Source organism: Lissotriton helveticus, chromosome 8 (genome assembly GCF_964261635.1).
Source record: "Lissotriton helveticus chromosome 8, aLisHel1.1, whole genome shotgun sequence".
In the NCBI taxonomy this organism is placed as follows: domain Eukaryota; kingdom Metazoa; phylum Chordata; class Amphibia; order Caudata; family Salamandridae; genus Lissotriton; species Lissotriton helveticus.
In genome coordinates, this window is record NC_136069.1 from 1,461,625,372 (window position 1) to 1,461,648,088 (window position 22,717).

A 22,717-nucleotide genomic window follows, 5' to 3' on the forward strand; every position below is an offset into this window, starting at 1 on the left:
AAGAGCCACCTATCTGGTGAAACTTCGAAGACTCTTCCAGGACAACAATGTGCAATCATCCGGACCCAACACTAGGCGGCGATCTATGCACAGATATAAATTCAGCAGCCCACATGCCTCGAACCTGGGATTTTCCCTGGTTCTTATTTTGGGACCACTGAGGGGTTTGAACCCTCTGTTGAGCCCCTTTTCCCTTGTTGGTCTTAAAGCGGCGTTTGAATTCTTTTTTCTTCTCCAAACCCAACGCTTTTACCGTATCCAGTTCCGTCTTCATACGAGTCATCTCTTCGTCAGCATGTTCTCCGAAGAGCGAGGAACCCGAAAAAGGAAGATTAAGGATGCGTTGCTGAGCATCCGGCTTCAGCCCTGTGAGGCGCAACCAAGCTGACCTCCTGGCACAAACCCCATGTGAATAGGAATGTGCCGCAAGCACTGCACCGTCCGCTGCTGTGCTTATCAACTGGTTCGCCACCAGACATCCTTCAGTCATTGTTTATTCGAAGTCCTTCTGGTCCTCCTTAGGTAGAGCTTGGACTTGAACCTTTCCATGGAGTCCCATAAGGCTCTACCCAACAGCGCGACCGCACTGGAGACCTTCAGCGTGGAGGCAGCTGAATTGCAAACTTTGCGACCCCACGAGTCCTGTGATTTGCTGTCCTTATCTGGTGGTACTGAAGAGGAAGCAGCAACTGCATGCGACTTCCTTGCCGCTGCCACTATCACAGAGTCTGCTGGAGGGTCAGATTTTACAAAAACTGGGTCAGAAGAAGCTGGTTTGTATTTTTTCTGTATGCGGGCTAGCACCGCTCTGATGGTTGCTGGAGTTAGGAAAACGTCCTTGACAGCATCCATAATCCCCGGGACTAAAGGCAGCAGTGGACGAGAGACAGACTTTTTGAGCAAAGTTTCAAAAATTACTGTCGTAGCAACCTGGGGGACAGACATTTCAATGCTCAGCTTCTGAGCTCCTCTTTGCAGGACATCTAGATAAGTGCCGATGTCATCCACTGGAGAGGATCTAGAAATAGGACTATCCATCAGCGTGGGAGAGTAATCCCTCTTGGAAGACCTGGTAGAAGAGGTAGATGAAGTAAGCGGAGTTCTTCGACGTCTACGGTGAACACCGTGCCTCCTCTCACGTGATCTTCTTGGATGCTCTTCCCTTCTAGGAGAGCGAGATCTGACCGGATCTTCTCTTCTGGGATCTTCCCTTCTGGGAGAGCGGGATCTGGTTGGTATTCTCACAGGCGATTTGTCTGCTTGGCGCCTGGGAGGACTACGCCTGTCCACTTCATCCACCAGCCTCTGGAGAGGAGATCTGTGCTGCGGACTGGCATAGTCGTGCATACGCTTGGAATACATACATATATAAGTATATATATGTGGGGCACATATAATATAGTGTTTCCGGGGTCCCGCGCATGGGCGGGAATATTCTAATGCTTATGACTATTGATGAGGATCCCTGGAAGAGAACTGTATTAGTTCTAAGCGGAATTGCTTCAGGCTACCTAGTAGCATGATCCACTACCATTAGAATACATTTGTTTCCTAATGCTGTGGAAGGTTCAAGTGGACCCACTATGTCCACACCTACCCTTTCAAAGGGAACCCGAACCACTGGTAGTGGAATCAAGGGGGCCTTTGGGTATCCACCGTCTTGCCACTGGCTTGACAGGTGGAACAGGAGCCGACAAACTCCTTTACTTTCTGAAACATCCGAGGCCAGTAAAAGTAGCTAACTGGCCTTTCCCAGGTTTTGGTTTGGCCAAGATATCCAGTTGTACTCTCGGAGATAGATTTTGAAGAAAAGAGGTTAACCAGGCGTGCGCAGGTGAGTTGGTTGTAAAATACGAAGACATATTTGAAGGATGTGGATGATGTAATGAACAATTCAGACAGTATGATGACACAAAACTAATAAAATATGTTGTAAAAAAAAAAAAACAGGCGTGCCCAGTTCCTTGGATGCCGAAGTCCCCCAACCGCGACAGCAATTGACCATGATTAACTGTGTCAAATGCCTCGGAGAGGTCTAACAGCACCAGGGCGCCCGGATCTTTTTATCTGCTCTACATCTCAGATCGAGTATGGACAGCATCACCAACTCCGTACTATGATGAGCCCTAAAACCCGCCTGATTCAGTTCTAACAGCCCATTATTTTCAAGGTGGCCGGAAAGATGTGTGAGAACATGTTCCAGAATTTTTGCTAAGAACGGCAGCTGGGAGATGGGCCTAAACTTTTTCAGGTTCTTAGCATCTGCACGCGGCTTCTTCAATAGTGGAATCAAGCGTGCCTCCTTAAAGTTGGTGGGGACCTGTTCTGTTTCCAAGGAGCTATTGAGGAGGGAAAGGACATCGACCTCTATTCCTGGCAGTGTTAGCTTGAATATCCTGGGGGGTCATGGATCAGTCAGTGACCCAGACTTTACTCGCCCCGTTAGGCTCGCCAGTAGTTCCTTTGTGATCGGGGGCAGTGTACTCAAGGGGTCGGTAATCAGGGGAACTGTCGGAGTAAATTGAACAGGACAGTCCAGTCTTGGGGTATGAGAGATTTCTATAAGGAGGTCCGATATTTTATTAGAGAAGAAAGCCTGACATTTTTGACAATCGTCCTGTGTGAACGAAGGGCTCTGCTCTTTGTTTTTCCTTAGTTCTGTCAGGACTTTGAAGATTTCCTTCTGGGGGTCTCTTGCCGCCGCAATTCTATCCTCATAAAATTCCGCTTTCCTAGACATGATTGCCTGTTAATAAAGAGCAAATTCCTGCACATACAAAGCCCGTGTACTGGGTTCATACTCTCTACGCCAGGCTCTCTCTGTTTTACGCAAGGCTCGCTTCCTTATCCTAAGTGTATCATTGAACCATTGAGCCCCTATTCCCTTATCCACGATTTTCACCCTCCGTGCCGGAGCAGTGACTTCAATAGCTCTCTCAAGTCTTGTTGTCAAATTGTGACAGATAGCCTCTAGATTGTCCTCATGCTGCTTGGGAGAGGGCGAGGTTTTCAAATTAGCTATCAAATCCCCCGCTCCAATCTTGTTCCAGCTCCTTAGGACTTTCCACCCAGAGACTGGCTTTCCCTCTTGCCCTAGTCCCAGCTGGGGTGGGACTCAGGTAAGTGTTGGAGAAGCTCTTCTAAGCTATCATAGTGGGCCCTGTCATATCTGGCCAGCAAGGCCTGTGTATTGGCTATTCTCCATGAGTTTGCTGCCTGCGCTGCTACTCTCTTGCCTGATGCCTCTAAAATTTTTGACTCCTTGTCAGGAGGAGCAGCCTCTCCAGTAGTCTGTGAATTTGCACGTTTCCGTGCGTTGGATACCACTAAGGAGTCTGGAGGTAGTTGTCCCTTGATGTATGTAGGGTCTATAGGTGCAGCCCTATATTTCTTTTCAATTCTAGGGTTTATGACACGTGCCCTAGCAGTGTCCTTAAAAATGTAATTTGCGTGTTTTAAGACGCCCTTCAACATGGGGAGTGTTTTCACATTTCTATCCGATGTTGTTAAGGTATCAAAGAGAAAGTCTTCTTCAATAGCGTCAGAATGCATATCGACATTATGGTAGCTTGCTGCTCTATCTATTAGAGAGTTAAAAGCCACTGTATCCTCTGTGGGTGATGGCTTTGTTGGGTATACTGTAGGCTCTGTAATAGGCAGAGTCCCATCAGTGTCTGGTTCACCTCCCCCACCCCATGGCTATAAATTGGAGTCTCCATATGGGTTTTGTGGATAACCAAACCCTACATCTGCATCCTGATCTTCATCTGGGTATAGTCAGAGCGTGCAGGTGAGGTTGGTGCATATGGAGTAGTCGGCATAGCTGGAGAGATAGGTTCAAAAAGTATTGGAGAGGTAGCACAGTCTCTCTTCTTTTTAAGTGGAATTTTAGAAAAGTCTTCAGTAGGCAGAGGTCTTTTCTTTTTATGGTAAACAGTCACTTTCCCAGTTTGTGGGTCAATATGAATGAAAGTGTGTCCTCATGTAACGTAACTGGTTCTATGTAAAGCGCTCTGATAACTGATTCGGTTCGGTTCTAGTTTGCGCTATATAAAACTCCCCCCAAAAAAAAAAATATATATATATATATATATATATTTTTGACTGGTCCTCTGTGGAAGGGTCTGGGTGGATAAGCTCTTCCACAGTTTTTTGCCTTGGTGCCGTAGATTTTGTTTTGAGCTTTTTCGGTTCTACGCCTTTAATGGGTTCGACCTCTTTTTTTTAATATATATTTTTTTATTTTAACAGTAAGACAAGAGTAGGCATTACAAACATCAGGCGTCAAACAATACAATGCGGGAAAGAGACAGGCGGGGGATTATGCATACAGGAATCATCATAAGGAACCCACGTTGAATCACGACTATACACAACAATTAGGAGAAATAAACAGTCTAAGATACGATCGAAAACAACACCGCCACATCCTTCCCCATACGCAACGATACAGGATAATTAAGGCTAGTATAGACACCCGGGCAAGAAAGGATCCGTGAAGAATAAACAGCCCACTTCTCGTAAAAGGAAAAAAGGAAAGACAAAAGGGCCATAGAACAAAACAAAGGAAAAACAAAAAAACCCTCCCCTAACCCCCCACCCTACACCCCTGCAATGGCTACGGCCTAACCCACTAGCAGCGTGTCTGTCGCCCAAGAGCTACCCTAAAAGAAGGGAAAGAGAGAAAAAGTGGAGGAGGAGAAACCAAACACTCCCGGTCTCCTGTTCCCCCCACCAACAGCGACCACCCCAAACGCAATAAAGCCAACATTTCAGCAAAATATTCAAACCAGTCGGGGGAGTATAGTCAATGGCCACCCCGTTACACTATAGGCACAACCCCGGCATTGCTGAAAACTATAATATCGGATCGAAGCAGTAAAATTCAGCCCTGGCCAGTACGATCTTCCTTAAGAGTCTCCTTCCCTCGAGCCGCCATCTTGAGAAAAAAGGCAAAGCGTCCATGAGAGTTCTCGGCAATGCAGTAGAGTCGAGTACAGGATAAATGTTCACGAATAAGACCATGAAATGCCTCCAGGAACAGCACATGTCCCAAAAAGTCACTGAGGAACTTGTTATCACACTGGAGAGCGTCCATAGATGTAGCATGAGGAAACCGAGTCGAACAGGAGATGCTGGCATTAAACACAGGCTTGAGGGTCGGTGATTCGGAACCGCCAGGGCTCAGGAAAGCCGGTATCGGCACAGGGACCTCGAGTCCAGACATTCGATGCCCCGCTGGCACTACAGCCCGCGGAGAACTCAGCAGAGGGTCGACCTCCGGTTCCAGGATACCGTCCACTTTCACGCTCAGTGTCCGGAACACAGCGCTAGTACGTAAATGGAGCGCCTCAATGGCGGCCATGACAGCCCGCAGCGATGGCGTGCCTACCATCCGCTCCGTCCCCTCTCAGTAGGCGGCAGAGCCGGATTTGAACCCCGGAGGCCGGCTACTCCGGGGTAACAGGCCACGCAAGTCAAATGTCAAACAGTGGGCGCTCCTCGTATAGCAGAACACACCTTTGCCGTCAGCGAGGGCCCCGTCCCGTCGGCCCCGGGAGGTCAGCAAGGTCTTCGGGCACCAGACCCCCACCACGGCATCCGGTGGAACACGTTGGTGTGTCCTCGGTGTAGGTCGATCACAGGACCGTCACCAAAAAGCAGCAATTCACGGCACACTTCGAGAGACCGGGCTCAGTCCAGGTCATCACGGCCGTTGTTGACCACTTCCAGACCGGATAGGTTAGAAATCGAGGTCCCGGCTTCCACACGATGTTAGGCCAAAAATGGAGACACGGCATATCTTCGTCGACCGATGAGGTAGAAAACTCGGGATTGCACCGGTAGAAGCAGCAAAACTTCATAAACAAGGGGATCAGGTGTGAAGTCAGGATTGAAGGCAGGATATTCGAGCTGCTGGTGGAGGTCGGCGGAGCCGGGAGCTTACGCGGCCATTTTGGTTGCTAGCGTAGCTCCTCCCTCGGGTTCGACCTCTTTTGGTGGTTGGGTCGGTTTCAAAGTTTTTTTGACAGGTTTTGTCGGCTGGACGTTCTTTATAGGCTTAACCACGTTTTTCGGACCGACTGTTTTTGTAGGTTCGGCAGTGGCTTTAGGTGGCGTAGGTGTCTTCGGAGCCTGCGGCTTTGGCTCGATGCCTCTTTGGATCGATGGGCTTCGGCTCAACCGATTTGCTTTGGTCCCCCTTAAGTTTCACTTTCGGTTCAACGTTGGTCTTGGGCGTAGGCCTTTTGCTGTCGTCGACCTGTTTTTTCCCCTTGTCGATAGTTGAGCTAGATTTGCTCTCTTCGACGCACTTTGTTTGAGGTCGACTTGACGTGCTTTTGTTTAGGGGTCGATTCGACGTGCTTTGGCCTCGATGTTGACTCGACGGCTTTTGGCTTCGAGGTCGACTCGACGGCTTTTGGCTTCGAGGTCGACTCGACGGCTTTTGGCTTCGAGGTCGACTCGACGGCTTTTGGCTTCGAGGTCGACTCGACGGCTTTTGGCTTCGAGGTCGACTCGACGGCTTTAGTTTGAGCTCGATTCGACGTTTTTGGGCTTCGAAGGTTGTTTTGGAACTGTGGCCTTCGGCTCGGCGCCCTTTGGTTTAATCACCTTCGGGTCGATATAGTTCGGTCCGAAGACGGTATCGTCGACTAGTTTCGATTTCGATGGAACCGTTGTCATATATCTTGTCTCAGATGGCTCTTTTTATATGTTCTTAATCGGGCGGTATGGCGAGGCTGTAGAACTAGTATGTTGATCTTGGCTACGGCCTGCTGGCGATGCCTCGACCTGAGTCTCTGATATCGGTTTAGTGTCTATATGGGGCGGTGTACTCACGGTTTGCCGCTCGTCGTCATCGGAGTCGTCTTCAACAGCTACGATGCCTTGATCGTAATTCCTCGAGATGGACGATTTGATCTTCCTTGTCGAGGTAAAATTCGGAGTTGTGCTCAGAGTATTGTTCTTCGTTGAGATCCGAGTCTTCGGCGTTAACTAGGTCTTCCTCATCGTCTAAGATATTCTCGGGCTCTGGTGCCGACCTCTGCATTTCTTGCCTCGCCGCTCGTCGATTCCGGATCATCTTTTTTGACCGGAACTGAGCACAGGCTAGGCAACTATCTTCATTGTGATCTGGAGATAGACATTTGTTGCACACAGGATGCTTATCTGTGTGCGGGAACTTCGAGTTGCACTGCGGGCAGTATTTGAATGGACTGCATTCCATCGACGGGCGGTCCACGTGGCGTCAAGAAGGCCTAACGGCCCGATTCGACGACCGAAGTGCAACAGATGGTGTGAGAAGTTGGCCTGATGTGCAGTGCTCACTATTCTAGTGATCACTATATATCAGTCCAAACAACCCTTATTGATGATTGGTTGTAAGTCAACCTTATAGACCAGCTATCCTAGTAGCATGGATACGAGCAGTCTAAGGCTAAGACTCTAGAGGGCGTGTTAAGCCAGCTGTTTTACCATCACATTACCCCTGGAACACCCAGTGAAAGGACACCACACAAGTGTTATGAAAATAAACAATGTATTTATTAGAATCACAACAACCCTGTACTCTTTATGAGGACAGGGTGCTAGGCACACAACAAAACTCTTACGAAAATACTTTTAAGTTAGCACGTTACACAAATGCCCGAGGGGCACGAAAAACCATATACACTAAAAGTGGAATGCGAATTACTAGCAGGTAAGTAACAGTTCTAATAGGCTTTGGAATCGCTAGGACTGGACTAGGGAATCGTTAGATTACTACTAGGAGGCCCAGGGGACTCGGGTGCAGAGTGTGCACTCTCACGCGGGATGCGGGACAAAGTCTATGGAGGCTAGTAAAGGCAAAGTTAGTGTTCACGGGCGAACCCGACCTGGTAGGAAGAAAACGACAGTGGATCCTGACCCTTGGATAGTGAGGCTATGCTGGGACACCGGAGTGCCGAAGTTACCTAGCCCAGGGGCTGCAGCTGCATAGGCCTGAAAAGACGTCGGGGATCTCGTTGCCGGACCGGGAGCCTGGAAGGAAGAAGTTGCTGGCAGGCGACCAGTGAAGGAAAGTTCGATGGATCCAAGCCTGGATCAAGGAAGAAGAAACCTGAAAGCAGAGGGGACCAAGTTCTTGAATCACTAGCCAGTGATTAAGTGGGCACCAGGATGGCACCGGGCGAAGTCACCACAGTCAGGTGAGTGGGCGCTGCTGGGCTCTGCAGTCTCTCGGACCAGGAGGCGTTGTCGGCGACCAGGATGGAGGTGCGAGCTGTCCCACGAAGGATGAAGTCGTTGGCGTCGAAGTTACCCAGGATTGGGCAACAAGCCTTGGCTAATTCAAGCCCACGCGGTGGACTCAAAATGGCGTCTTGAGTGGACCAGGAGGGTCCGGGGTGCTCCTCTTCTGGAAGGGAGCAAGGGCCAGTCTGGAGCAACCAGACCAGCAGCAGAAATGTCGTCGGGCGTCGTCAGGAAGGCCACAAGCCAACGGGCTAGTAGCCAAACAACGCGGTGAGCAGCGGAAAGCAGAAGGGCCCCACGCAGATCGTGGAGATGCTGGGGGGCTGCACTTCGGAGCTGGAGCTGCTCAGAGTCGGGGCTTCTCGGACCCCCAAGCACTCACCAGTAGATTACTCGGCGGGCTTGCTGTGCAGAAGTCGTGCAGTCTTGGCGATGGCCGGTCCCTCGAGGTCTCGTCGCACCCACGGTTCTCAGCTGTGCTGTAGAGGTGGGTAGAGGTCAGAGGTGCCAGGGAAGCCGGGTCTCGTCGAGCTGGGCAGTCGGATTCCGGAGGAAGGACGTGCAGCAGACCGCAGTGTTCTGTAGATGGTGCCTGCGGGTGCAGGGTGACTACTCCTTAGTCACAAGGGAGAAATCTTAGGAAGAAGTCTTGAGTTCCTTTCGCAGAAAGTAGTTTCAGGATTCAAAGATGATCTGATTTGGAAGGGGGCCAGTCTCTACCTTTATCCTGTAAAAAGGGGCTGGCACGCGACTAAGTCCTGCCCTATGGGTGGGACTAGGAGGGGGGTGGTTACACCCACTTCCTTGGCGGGCTTTTCCCCAGCACAGGGTCTGGAGTGACCCTGGAACTGGTTCAAGCCGGCCTATGCACAGTGAGCACCGGGGTGCTACTTGCAGTCACCTTCCTCTAAAGCCCTGCCTACCTACAATACACAAAACCCTGTCTGGGACGGTGCTGGCACCGCCCCTGGCAGGAAACCCTTTGTCCTTATCTCCTGCTCTGGGAGGACTCCCAGCAGCAGGAGGGCAGACTTGTGTCTCGGTGGCAGCATCCATTTTGTGGATGCTAAGGCTCTGTCTGACTTTTAACCGGGTTATAGGTTACAGGCATGTCGTGTCCCTCTAGAAGGGTGGAATGCTAACCCCGTCGCCAGAATTGGCGAGGGGTTAGTATTCCAATTCGTATGACACCTTACTCGACATGTTTTGATAAAGCGATACCAGAGTTGGCACATAACCGCGAGGATTATAATGCACTTAAGAGTATATGGTATGCGATATCATGGAAACGGCTAAGGGATAGATCCCGAAAGCCGCAGACAGGCTCAGCTCATGCCAGAGCACCATCTCACACGATTCCAAGCACTCTGCCTTCAGGATTGTTAAGGCCTGCCATAGGAGTGACTGATAGGAGATCTGTGTGTCCATTTTAGGGTTAGATATAGGTATACTATATCTAAAGCAAAGGGTGTTTACACCACCTTGCCCCAGCTGTCGGTCAGCCAGTTGTGTCAGATTTAGGTAGTCAATCCAGGGGTGGCACAATACGTGCTTCAGCCCCTGGGAGACTTCTGGGTGCACCTCAGCCCTGGGTACAGGGACTTGGAGAGGGCCCAGTGCCAATTCAGTACCTGGGTACAATTTGGATAGAGAGAACAGCTAGGCTGTGGGTCTGATTAGCAGGCCCACAGCCAGGGAAAGTCGTAAACCAGTGCAGCAAAAAGCAAAAATCTGGGTGATCATAGGATTGCAGACCCTACTCTCCTACAGATGGTGAAGAAGTGTATCGGTACCGAGCGCTTTACAATACCAACAGATCCGAAGGCCTTTTGGCCTTAAAACATTTTTTGTTGATTCCGAACTTGCAGTGCTGGAAAGTACATCCGAACCCAATGGCGGAAAAAAACAATCTGAGGATGGAGAGGATGCCCATGCGCACTGTAGTCCAGGGGAGGAGCCACCTATCTCGTGATACTTCGAAGACTCTTCCAGGACAACAATGTGCAATCATCCGGACCCAACACTAGGCGGTGATCTATGCACAGATATGAATTCAGCAGCCCACATGCCTCGAACACTACAGCTTGCACGGATGCTTGTCCGCACTGTGCAATCATTGAAAACGGCATCTTGCACAGTTTGAACAGGGTACTACGCAGTTCGCCTAGTGCTACGCGTAGCGCGAAGTGCACTTCGTGTAGATACGCGTAGCACTACTTCGCGAACTACACCCAGGGTTAAGTGAATCCAGAAAGATTCAAGCTGCAAAAATCTTCTCTCTCCAGCTTTGTTGAGAACCTTTCAGGTTGAAAGTGAATCCTAGTCTATGAAGGGTGTCTTTAGCCAAAAACCTCGGTACAGGCAAACGTTTAAGCCTTTCCTTCTTAGGTAGGCCAACTTTGCGGCTAGAGATTCTGTGAAAATCCTAGCAACAGACTAGATTCTGAATTGGAGCACTCTGAATTGATAGTGGTTTTGGTTGACAACATGATATAGGTACTGTAGGAAGCTGGCTCTGTATATACACTATACCAAAATGAGTGTGCACAGAGTCCAGTGGAACCCGAAAAGGTAGGCAGGGGTAAAAGTAGATAGCACTTTAGTCTATTTGTGGTAGTGTGGGCGAGCGGTAATGCTTTATCAGAGGGTAGTGTTAAGCAGTTGCTGTACACAATCAAAGACTGAACTCGGACCAATTTGGTTTGTATAAAAATATTTCGTTATTTTATTTTTATAACCAAGCCAAGCCTGGCACAGGTAAGTGAAATGAATGCTTTGAAAAATCTTATTCAGTGTTTACAATCGAATGCAGGTTCAAATGCAGTTGTTTGAAATACAGGTAAGTAAAAATATGGAAAAAAATGTTCAGATTACTTTTTAGTAACTTTTCAGATTACTTTTTAATTAAGTTATTGGTTACCAGGTAAGTACTTGGTCTTTGGGGTTGCGTTTCTGGGGTTAGAAAAAAGGTTCCCCCAGGGTCAAGGATGCACTCTCAAAGCACCCTCAGCTGCACTAGGGCGGCCGAGTGCAGTATGTTGATCTCCAATGTTATCCAATGGGGGATAGGGGGCCTCCAGTTGGTGGCTGCTCACGAGCAGGCCACAAGGTTGTGGGAGCAAAGCACCTGCTGTTAGGCTCAGGGCAAAGGGGGATCTGGTTTAGCACACAAAGTGCACCCGCAGGGGCGGCTGGCAATAGGTTGCTGTTTGGCGACAGGTGCCCTGTAGTTTTCAATGGGGGTTCTCAGTTTGGTCTTTTAGCTGCAAACTCGGTCCAGGAGGACTTTTTTCCAGGGCGAAGGGCGGCTGGTTGCAGGGGTGTCTTTTGAGGTCGGATTTCACCTTAACGAGCCATTCGCAGTTGGGGGGGTCTCCGTGCAGAGGCTGCAGGAGACATCAGGGAGTCCTGGAGGGATCAACCCACTGTGGACTCGGGCACTGGAGAGCGGAGTGACCTCACTGGGACCGGTGAGCCACCCGGATTCCGGCAGTGTCTTGCGCAGTGGTGGTTTCAGGCGTCGGGTTTCTTTGTCCGCAGCAGGTACAGAGTCTGTCTAGGGAGTTTCTTTGGAACAGAGCTGCTGTTCACAGGAGATCTGGTCTTTGTTGAAGGCAGTCAGTCCTCCAAGGGTTCTGGAGTTCACTGCCTGCAGGACAAGGAGACTTTTGGCGCAGGATCTCTGGAAACTGCAGACGGGCCAGTAGGGATGGGGCCAAGTCAGTTTTTCTCTGCAGACTCCTCTGCTGGGTGTTTTCTTTCGTCCTTCGTAAGGTGCGGGATTCTGCCTTCTTCATTCAGGGCTGCTCTCTATATACTGTATTTAAGGGGTGTTTTGGGGGTCTCTAGGTTAGTAGCCAATGGGCTACTGACCTCAGGGTGACTACACCCTTTGAGTGCTCACCCCACGTAAGGAAGTGGGCACAATCCATAGTCCTGAATGGAGTAGGTCTGCAATATGGCAGGCACAGAAAAGTGGGCTTCATCTCGCCTCCCCCACCTGAGGGGCAGCCCTTCTGGGTTGTGCTAATTTTTCCACTGTACGTGCAGTAAGGCCATTAAGAGTATATGGTGCTGGGAGTTTGTCATTACGAAGTCCACAGCACCATAATGGCTACACTGAAAACTGGGAAGTTTGGTATCAAGCTTCTCTGCACATTATACCCACACCTACAAGTCTATTGCTCATTGAAATTATTCAATTGCAACATCTCATTCTGAGAAAGTAATTACCTTTAGTTCTAAAATATAATATATTTTTATATACAAAACAATTGGCCTAGAGTTTAGTTCTTGAGTGTGTGAGACCATTTGCTGACTGAGTGTGTACAACAAATGCTTTACAAAGTCCTCTGATACTGCCTTACTGCTCGACCAAGCTACCACTTTAGAGAATAATGTTATATCTAGCTTTAGCCTCTGCCAAACCTCTGGGGACTGTGGACTCTGAGCACACTGTACCTTACTTTGGAACAGTATATACAGAGCCACTTTCTAACAATCGGATTGGGAACATCAAGTTAAAGTGCATCAGAAATCTGGCAGAAAAAGTGTGGTGGGGAGGTTATTGTAACAGAAACCCACTTTCCTACACAAGCCAATTTAAACATGCACCATTCTAAGGGTCAGCACACAAGCATGGAGTCCTCCTTAGCAAGGCCCAAGGCATTTCAATGCAATTTCACCATTAACTAGGTACCTAGTAGTAGAAATAAAATGGGGGCAAAAAGTGGAAGAAAACCTGCAAAGAGCTGGTTTCCTTACACAATTGTACACATGTGAATTATACTTCACAGGACCAAATAATAAAGTTCTGCATACCAGTAGTGCTGTCAGACTTCCACGTGACATTGAGGTTCTCTCTTTCCTCAGGATACTCCACTGCATGCTGTGTCTCTGAAGTGAAAGCAAGAAAAATGTGTGATTTAAAATGGAGTACAACACTGTATCTTCATAACTGCACTACCTGGTTAATATTGGTACGACAACAACCTACCTGGGCCAGCCAGAAATGATAAGACTGTGGACCCTATATATAATAGCTTGAATAATACTGTCGGCAACAGGGACAAAGTTCCTCTGGCATCAGAAGAGCAAACAATACATTGAAATAAAGAAGATTCTCTAATTACGTCTGGCATCCCTTTTGACCATCAGAGAGGTATAAGTAATGTGCACCTCAACAAGTAATTGATTTTCACTTTATTTTTCTAAATTAAAGCATATTGGATCCGAAGTCCTAAAAAACCCAACACCAGATGTAAGACTTAACTGCTTCTTTCTGCTGGACATCACTACAGAAGTTGTAGCAACCAGACTGTCACCCTTGCTACTCATACTCGTCCATCTCGTTCAGACTGGGTTTACCCCGGCAAGCATACTGCTATGAATGTTAGGCAGCTGACATGTCCTTAGTGAGTGTTCAAAGGAAAATGGTTTACCAGTAGTGGTTGCCTGAGAGACATGGAAAAGGAATACGACTCGCTACAGTGGGATTATGTGTGTGAAATTTATTGAGATGGAATTCTAAATCAACACTATAAAATGGGTCATGCAAAGACTCAAAAATGTATTGTTTGATTACTAAAAACCATAACAAAATGGTAAAACCATTTAGCTCATGTGAACACAGACAACGTTTAAAAGAGAGGACCCTAATTTATACATAAACAGTGTGGAGTCTTGCTGTAAAATGAGTTGTGATTAAAATAAATCTACAAATGTTGGGGTAGTTTGCCTATATAGTTTGTGGTCTTGGGTAACAAAACAGTCCCAGCGTAGTTTTAAGAAAGTCTAACACAAAAATGAATAAATGTGAAAAATAGTGTTAAACGCGGAAGACAACTTTCAGGTGAAAAACACTGGATGAGCCGGAGGCAGCTAAGATTTTATTGCGAAGAGATGGCGCGACAAGCCGGCAGAAGGTTTATTTATTTATTTTGAAAGTTTTATATAGCGCAAACAAGATCTTTGCAGATATCAGAGCGCTTTACAAGGGCATGGGGATAAAAAATACAAAGTAATAAAGCGTATATACAGAGTAATATATGAGGTAGTTAGGTACAAGGTGCTAGTTACATAGGTGGGACAAAGGACATGAGGTAGGTCACAGGTGAGGTAGTGTCGGTACACAGTGTATAGACAAACAATTGCGTCAATAGTATAAAGTGCAATAATAAGGAGCATATACTTGCTTAAGCGTGTTTAGAATATTTAGAGTTTAAAGGTGGGCACAGTTGAGGTAGGTGTGAGCAGGGTGTATAGTCCCACAGGTGCGAGAGTATTAGGGGAGTAAGGAACGTTGAGATGGAGAGGGTAAAGTGTGCAAAGTCAACCAGGTGCGTCAATAATATAACAATATACATAATCAACCAGGTGCATCAAACATTATAACAAAATACAAAGAGTGAGCGTATACAGTTAAGTAATTCGATAACACGGGTGGTACAGTAGACCAGGGTCGGGCAGGACTTACAGGGCAGATTCATGAGTGATACGGAGCAATAGATCATGTGTATTTTGCCATGAGGATCGCTTTAACTTCCCTCTTAAAGATTGTTTCGGAGGAGATGAGCCTTGTTTCCGGAGGGAGTGAGTTCCAGATCCTGGGTGCCATTCCTGAAAAGGAGCGTTTATAAGTTTTTTCCTTCCGAAATCTTCGAGGTTTCAGCAAAAGATTGTTCGTGCTTCTAGTAGTTCGGGAGCCACCCGAAATTGTCAGCTTTTGAGTGAGATAGGCGGGTGAATTCCGGTGCACAGCCTTGTGTGTCATGCATGCGATTTTCAGTTGTATTCTGGCTTCAAAAGGTAGCCATTTCAGTGATTTAAAGTCCGGGGAGATATGCGAGTGTTTTTTTGAGCCAGTGACTAGTCTCGCTGCGGCGTTAAGGGACGCTCTTAGGGGTGCCGTTGTAGTTAGGGGGAGCCCGCAGAGGGCGGTGCTACCGTAATCTATGTGCGGGATGACTATAGATTGTACTGCAGTTTGGAAGTCTTTGGCAGGAAGGAAGGGTTTAAGTTTTCTCAGGGTATTGATTTGGAAGTTCGCTCCTTTGGTTGCCTTGCTGATGTGCTGCTGCATGTTGAGATTGGTGTCCAGTGTTATGCCTAAAGATTTTGCTGAGTCTACTACGATGGGCTGTACATTTAGAGCCGTTAATTGCTTAAGCCATGTTTGAGCCGTGGATATTTTAGCGGGAGGTGAGATCAGGAGGAACTCGGTCTTCAGAGCATTGAGTTTGAGGTGATTCTCAGCAAGCCAGGATTGGGTGTTTCTGATCGTGGTGTTCAGAAGCATGATGTCCTTGGGAGATTGTATTTTGAGATAAAGTTGGGTGTCGTCGGCATACATGTGAAAGTGCACATTAGATGCCTGTAGCAACGTAGTGAGAGGTTCCATAACTAGGTTGAACAGTGTTGGGGAGAGGGAGGATCCTTGAGGGACCCCTAGCGATACAGGTACCGGAGAGGACAGCAGGTTGTTGCTTTTGAATCTTTGTGTCCGGTTGTATAGAAATTAGGTGAACCACTTTAGAACAGTCCCAGATATGCCCATTCTTGTGTTTAACAGTTCGAGTAAGTTCTCATGTTTAACTGTATCGAATGCTGAGGAGAGATCCAGAAGGATGAGGAGGCAGGTATCGTTTTGGTCTAGGATTTGGAGGGCATCGTCCACTATGTGAGTCATGGCAGTTTCGGTACTGTGCCCTGCTCGGAAGCCTGACTGATGAGCGTTTAGGAGATCAAACTTATCTATGTGTTTAGTCAGTTGTAGTTGTACACATTTTTCCAACAGTTTAGCGAGAGTGGGAATGTTTGTAATAGGGCGGTAATTGTTTAGATCAGTGGGGTCTGCTGTTGGTTTTTTCAGAAGCGGAGTGACTTGCCCTACTTTGAGGGCGTTGGGGATGGATCCTTGTTGAAGAGAGCTATTGATAATCTTTGACCAGAGTGGGAGAAGCCAAGGGGAAAAGTCTTTTACAGCGTTAGCAGGAAGGGGGTCAGAGAGGTGATTGGAAGGTTTCAAGGTGTTGAGCAGTCTGCCAATTTCTTCTTCGGAGTAGGTGTCAAAGGCTGACCAAGTAGCATTGTTCTTTGGTTGAGGCACTGCTGTGTGTCGGGGGCTGGAGTACAGGATAGCGTCATTGAGGAGATCGCTTCTTATTCTCTCAGTTTTTTGGATAAAGAAGGCAGAGAAGTCTTCGCAGAAAGGAGTATCGCCCATGGGGCTGGGTGTCTGGGGTTGCTCTTTGGATTGTGTTCTGACTAACTCAAACAGTTTTTGCTGCATTATCTCTCCTCAGCGATTTAGCTTCTCCGATGACAAATTTGGTGGATCCGAATGTACAGCTTTGTATTTTCTGGGTTCATAGCAGCTATTATGGCCTGACATGTGCAGGGACCAAGTTTGTTCCACTCCTCCCACAACAAAATCAGTCTGTAGATGAGCAGAGCGGGGCATGTGCAGGCTATAGGGTCAATGCTTTCAGAGTGGTAGCCGCACTCTCTGCTTTCGATGCGGACACTAGGGTGCCGCCATTGTGGCAAATGCTTTTAAAAAGGCCACTCACCCAGCCTTATGGCCATGAACTTGACCTTGACCTTCCAATAAAGTGAGTATGTACTAGATAGGAAGGATGACAACTCCCGGTTTGAAATGAGAGAACGGCCCAGGCGTGTTTCCTTCTGGATAGTTTTGCCTTGTCGGAATGAAAAGACCAAAGCCAGACACTTCCCTTAATTACAGTCTATAATGCCTGTTGTGATGGATTTGTTCCCCAATATTCCGTAAGTCCAAGTAGCTGTAGTGAGTGGGCCAAGTGGTGCTGATATTTTTGCCTAGATGTACTGGTTGATATTTCATTCCAAGGTTTGGCCTCCAGACTACCATCCCAGAAATTGCGCAGTCTGTTGCAGAGCTTGATAAACGTGTCTGCCTCAATGCTGCTATGATCTAACAGGCCAAGTTCCAGTCTAACCTGTGCTGGGGATGAAGACCTGAACAGGCGCCATGCTCGTTTGAAGACTCTGGTGGTGGATTGGTTCAAAAGTATGGTTGTTGTGCCCATCATAATCTCGTGCCCATATGATAGAGATTTGGTGATTTTAGCCTTCATCACCTTAAGCAGTGGAGTTAGGCTTGGCCCAAGTAGATGTTTTGAGAGTTTTGTCGAGGCGAACCTAGCGACAGTGCTTTAGACTTAACGGCATCCTTTTGCTTGGTGAAGGAAAGTCTGGAGTCAAGGACGATTCCCAGGTATTTACAGTGTAGCACTGTGTCAATGATTTTATTGTTGAAAAACCACCCACATTTCTGCTGCTTCTGTTTGCCGAAATGAATTATTCTAGTTTTTGACAAATTCAGTTAGAGAGCATCTTCAATTGTATAGGGGAGTAGTTAGTCAAGTAGCCTCTGTAGGCCTACCTTTGTGTGGCTCAGTAAAACAAGGTCGTCAGTGTATGAAAGGTTACTGAAGCGGGTTACATCTCGTTGAGGCGGGTGAGAATTAACTTTGTCAAGTGTGGAGGATAGGTCCGAGATGAAGATATTAAAAAGAAGGGATGCCAACAAGAAGCTTGTTTAACACCACTTCCTGTTTGAATCTTTGAGACATGAGAGCAGTCTCCCAACTTAATTTTTATCCAGGTTCGTGTGTGGAGTTGGATTAGGGCTTTTAAGAGAGCTGGGGGTATGCCCCAGCTCTCGAATTTTTGCAATAAACAGCCGCGTGGCACCTGATCAAAAGCAGCCTTGAAGTCGACGAAGCAGCAATATAGTTGGAGACGACGGACGTCTGCCTTCTCCATCAAAAAGGTTAGTGTCAGTAGGTTACTGGTTGTGCCTGAATTAGCCACGAAGCCGGTCTGATTGAAGGGGAGGCGCTGTGTTGATTCGGCCCAGGTTGACAGTTCTTCCAGCAAAATGCTGGCATAGTATTTAGATTCGATGTCAAGGAGGGCTATCATTCTATAATTTTTCGGGTCGTTTTTTTTACCACTCTTGTAGATGGGGTGGATGATAGCGCCTTTCCAGGAATCCGGGATGTGGTGATTGAGCCTGCAATGTAAAAACAGGGGTGAGAGGAGACCTGATCACGACGTTACATCTGACTTGAACAAGACCTGGGGTAATCCATTGGGGCCAGGAGCTCAGTCTGACCTACCTTTCCTAATTATCCCAGCAATGGTGTTTCTTAAAACTCCTGTGTCGTCAGCATCTCAGATGGTGGATCATTTCGTGCCTCCATTCTCTAGATTATGGTTTCATCTGGAGCACCTTCGACTGGGATGATGGACCCGATGTTACCTGCGAAGCGGGCTTTAGTGAGTGCTGACCAAGATTTAGATGTTGAATAGGCGCTGGGATACTCTATCCTGCTTGAATATTCGCCGAAGTGATTGGATAGAAACTCAGTCCAGTCGTCGGCGCTTATGTTTGCGCAACTGTGTCCTCTGCCTCCTAGTGTGCCTCTATTCACGAGAGACCAGAATTGCTATGAGTTGGACTTCTTGCTGGCGTAGACTAACTTCAACCAGAACTGGTCTGACGCTGAATGTCTCTATGCACGGATGCCTTGAAAGCTTTTTGAGCTTGCGGTTAGTGATTGAATAGGATTGCATTTTACAAGCTTTTTTTGGCCCGGCATAGGGCCGAATTTCTTTGAGATTTTGTTGCAGGTGAAATGAGAAGTTGTGGTGTGTCCTGCCAGGTACAAGATTTGAACAGAAATCCATTTATTAAACTGTTTACAAGTGCTTCCCTGCCGTCGATGATGGGCGTGACTTTTTCGCTTAGTAAACGTAGAAAAGCACTGCATTTCTCCATAACAGGGGAGGCTCCGAGTGACTGTCTAACAGCGTGCGAGCGATTGCATGGTGGTGGGGCATGTGGAGTGATAAAGTTATTTGGGGTCGGTGGTCACTCTCCCCTTGCTCTGCAATGTAATGGTACTCGATTAAGGGGAGCATTTCACTGTTTGTCAGGTGGTGTTTTTCCGCCGTTTCGGGCGCCACAACATACATGCGGGAATACTCACTTCCGTCCGGAAGTGGTACCCCGGTCTAGTCCTCCGGCCAATGTCATCACTTCCAGGGGACTAAGTTTAAAGGCGTGAAGCACCTCCGGTTCGGTGCTTCTGATTCCGTTTCCCGAGTGTGCACGGAGCCCAGCAGACGGCAGCGGATCGGCTCTGCCCTACTTAATCCCTGGAGGTTCCTCGGCACGACGAGTCACGGTAACGCTTCCAGAGCCTGCAAGCGTTACGTGACTTATTCCTGGCAGCTTGTTTCCAAAGGGCTTGGGTTGCGCTGGCCTGTGCTTCCCGGAGCCCCCAGAGCTCGGAGCTCAGACGCTTACACCGGTTGCTGAGCGCTAGAAGCGCTGTGTTCCATTGAAACCAGGATTAACCCTTCCCTGGCAGTTGCGCAGGAGCGCTGCTGCTTTCCCGGTTAGTAAGCGCAGGAGAGCTGTGACAGACATCGCTTGTTTTTTCCCTTGCTTTTGGCAGTTGCGCAAAATCACTACTACTAGTGACCTGACGCGAGAAGCGTAGGAACACTGCTGATCTATGGCATGTGCCTACATGCACTGGGCCGCGCTATAGCGCTTACCCTGGAGTTCTAGTTCTGGTCGCTTACGTGCAGGAGCGCCTTCTTTTGTTTGTTTGTACTTGGTGGTTCTTGCGCAGCAGCGCTTTCATTAATTTCTTCTCCAAGGCATCAAGGCACCTGGACGCTACGTTGCTGGCCTCTTCCTTGGTTCGGCACGAGTGTGTCTTGGTGAGTACCGGAGCCAGGGGTTCCTTCCTGCATGTGCGTTGTGGGTTGTTATATAGTGCGGAAATAGTTCCACTTCCTAATCTTGTCTTCTCTTATTTTCTCAGCTGTGCCTAGACCCTCGCCAACGTCCCATCCACCAAGGCCACTCCTCTTGCTTTATTGGCCCCCATCCCTGGATCCATCCAATCCGTGACGGGTGTTATTCCCCACGGGGGTTGTTTGGGAACAGGGGCGGTGGTCCCTGTCGTCTCTGAAGAAACGCTTCACAAGCCCAGGTGAGTCTTGTGGGGCACCTGACAGTTTCTTAGTGTAAAGTCCAGAAATGAAGGCGTTCGGCCATTAGTTCCTGTCTAGGCCGGGAGAGTTTCTGTGGGTGAGCGACCGTTTATTACTATATAACCTAGTCTGCTGGATTGAAGGACTGCATATTCGCTGAATTTTGAAGGTCTAAGCAGTAATGTTTGTATGGCGAGATGTGAGGGGACTGCTGGCAGGATGATCCCTAGGTCCTCAAATTGGTTGTAGCAGAGGTTTGTATTAAAATCTCCAGAGATTAAACAGGGTGTACTGCCGTATGTGCTTATGACGTTGCATAATATTTCGGTCAGGAGATCCACTTTAGATTTTTTTCTCAGTGGTGCAAGAAGAAATGCAAATATTTAAATATTTAGTAGTAGCTTGCTCTCTGATGTAAAATTTTCGACCAGAATGCCAGCGACCAAGTCTACTTCAAATTTTAGCTGTTTGATACATGCGGACAATCTGGTAGATGTGTAAATAGAAAGTCTGCCGCACTGTCTGCCGAACTTGCTGACTCGTGGAGGGTGACTGAATTCTAGGTACCCTTCGATTGGGATGTTGGTTGATAACCAGGTTTCCTGGAGAAGAATAATATGTTTTTTTTAAATCTAAGTGTGTCTGGGGATTGGAATATCAACGAAAGTCCGTTGTTATTCCAGGAGCAAATTATTAAGCCATGTTCGTTGTTATTTCAATTGATCTTATTTTGGGATAAGGGGGCTGGCAGCCATGACCAGTCTGCACTACTAACGGCTTGCTGTTCTTCGCTGCGCTTGTCGTTGCCGACTGGGGAGCGGCTCCTGGCTGACTTTAATACGGAGAAAGGAGCAGTGCTTATACTTCTTGAAGCTGAAGCCCTGGCAGTGAGCAAGTATTGAGGGGAGCGGGGAACTCGAGGCGTTGCTATAATTATTTACACAATTTTTTAATTGGTCGGCTTTAGATTGAACCAGTTCCCTTATGACTTAGGGAAGGTAATGTAATTAGGATCTTGTTTTTTATAGCAAACCCATAGACAGAGTAAAGACTGAAAATATCAGAACCTGGGCAGGTCGAGCAGGGAACTAGGAAGGGATGCCCATTGTACTCTTGATTATTCGCCTTGGAGTTGAGCTGATGGCAGCTAACTTTCAGCAGCTGAGCGACTGTTTGGGAATCAAGGTGGAGCATGTCATGCACATGGTTTCCTTCTATGCAAACAATGTCTTGCTCTACTTACAAGATACCCACCATGTGGTCCCACCGTCACTAGACGAATTAAAGTGGTTCGGCGATGTGTGAGGGTTGTATGTTAAATGCGCTAAAAGGAAATTGCTACTTACCCAGTATGCATCTGTTCTTGGCATATAGAGCTGTAGAGTCATATGCTTTAGCATCGATCGCCATCTGGTGTTGGGTCCGTGTAAGAAACTGGCTCTATACATACATATACTGCACCAAAGTGAGGTACAGTGTGTATAGAGTCCAAGGGTCTCCACAGGTTTGGGAAAGGTTAAAGTTAGATAGAACATTACTCTCTAAAGTGGTAGGTTGGTCGAGCAGTAAGGCAGTATCAGAGGACAGTGTAAAGCATTTGATGTACACCCTCAGACAGCAAATGGATTCACACACTCAAGAACTGAACTCTAGGCCTATTGTTTTGTATAAAAAAATATACTGTTTTATTTCTAGTACCAAGCAAGCCTGGTGCAGGTAAGCATAAAAATACTTTCAGTAGTAAATTACTTGTATGAACACAGTTCAAAATAGCAGTGCAACTTGTACTGGTTTTGGTTACAGTTTTAAGAAAGCAGTTTGCAACAAATTGCAGGTATAGTACATTCAAGTGAATGGGCTTCTTATGTAAAATGCGGTTAATTACTTTTCAGATTATTTTGGTTAACACAGGACTGGATCCTAGATTCAGCCTTGTGACATTTCCTAAAAACAGGTGAGTAAATGAGTTTTGGTTAACGGTACGATTTTTAAGGAATATTATTGCATTTCAAAAGATGACACTTTGAAACTTTTTCACATAGAATCACCAATGTTATCCTATGGGAGGAAATTCACTTTGCAGGTAAGTTAGGTTATCGTTACTTTTTCTTACTCGGTGCTGGATCCTGGATTCAGCACTGGGACAGAGTGTTGAGACCCAATGTTATCCTATGGAGGATAGGGGGGGCTCTTGTCGGTGGCGGCTGGCAAGCAGGCCACAGGGTTGTGGGAGCAAAGCTCCTAGGGTTAAGCTCAGGGCACATTGGAGACCATGTTAGCACAAAAGGGGCCCCTCAGCAGCGCTAGGGCAGCCGGGTGCAGGGTGCGGTGTTGAGGTCGGTGCCCTGTTTATTCAATGGAGATTCTCCGGAACAAAGAAACACTGCAGGCAAGGGGACGAGGATCTTTCTGGAGCTGCCCTAGT

General features: G+C 47.6%; 1 protein-coding gene across 1 annotated transcript in view; it reads right to left on the minus strand.

Annotated features, from left to right (window-relative positions):
* SCAF4 (SR-related CTD associated factor 4) overlaps nt 1-22,717 on the minus strand; it is a 1,013,644-nt gene that overhangs the window by 834,215 nt on the left and 156,712 nt on the right. The window contains exon 7 of the mRNA XM_078658400.1: nt 13,060-13,134. Within this exon, the coding sequence (XP_078514526.1) occupies nt 13,060-13,134 (75 nt within the window). The remainder of the gene's footprint in view (nt 1-13,059; nt 13,135-22,717) is intronic.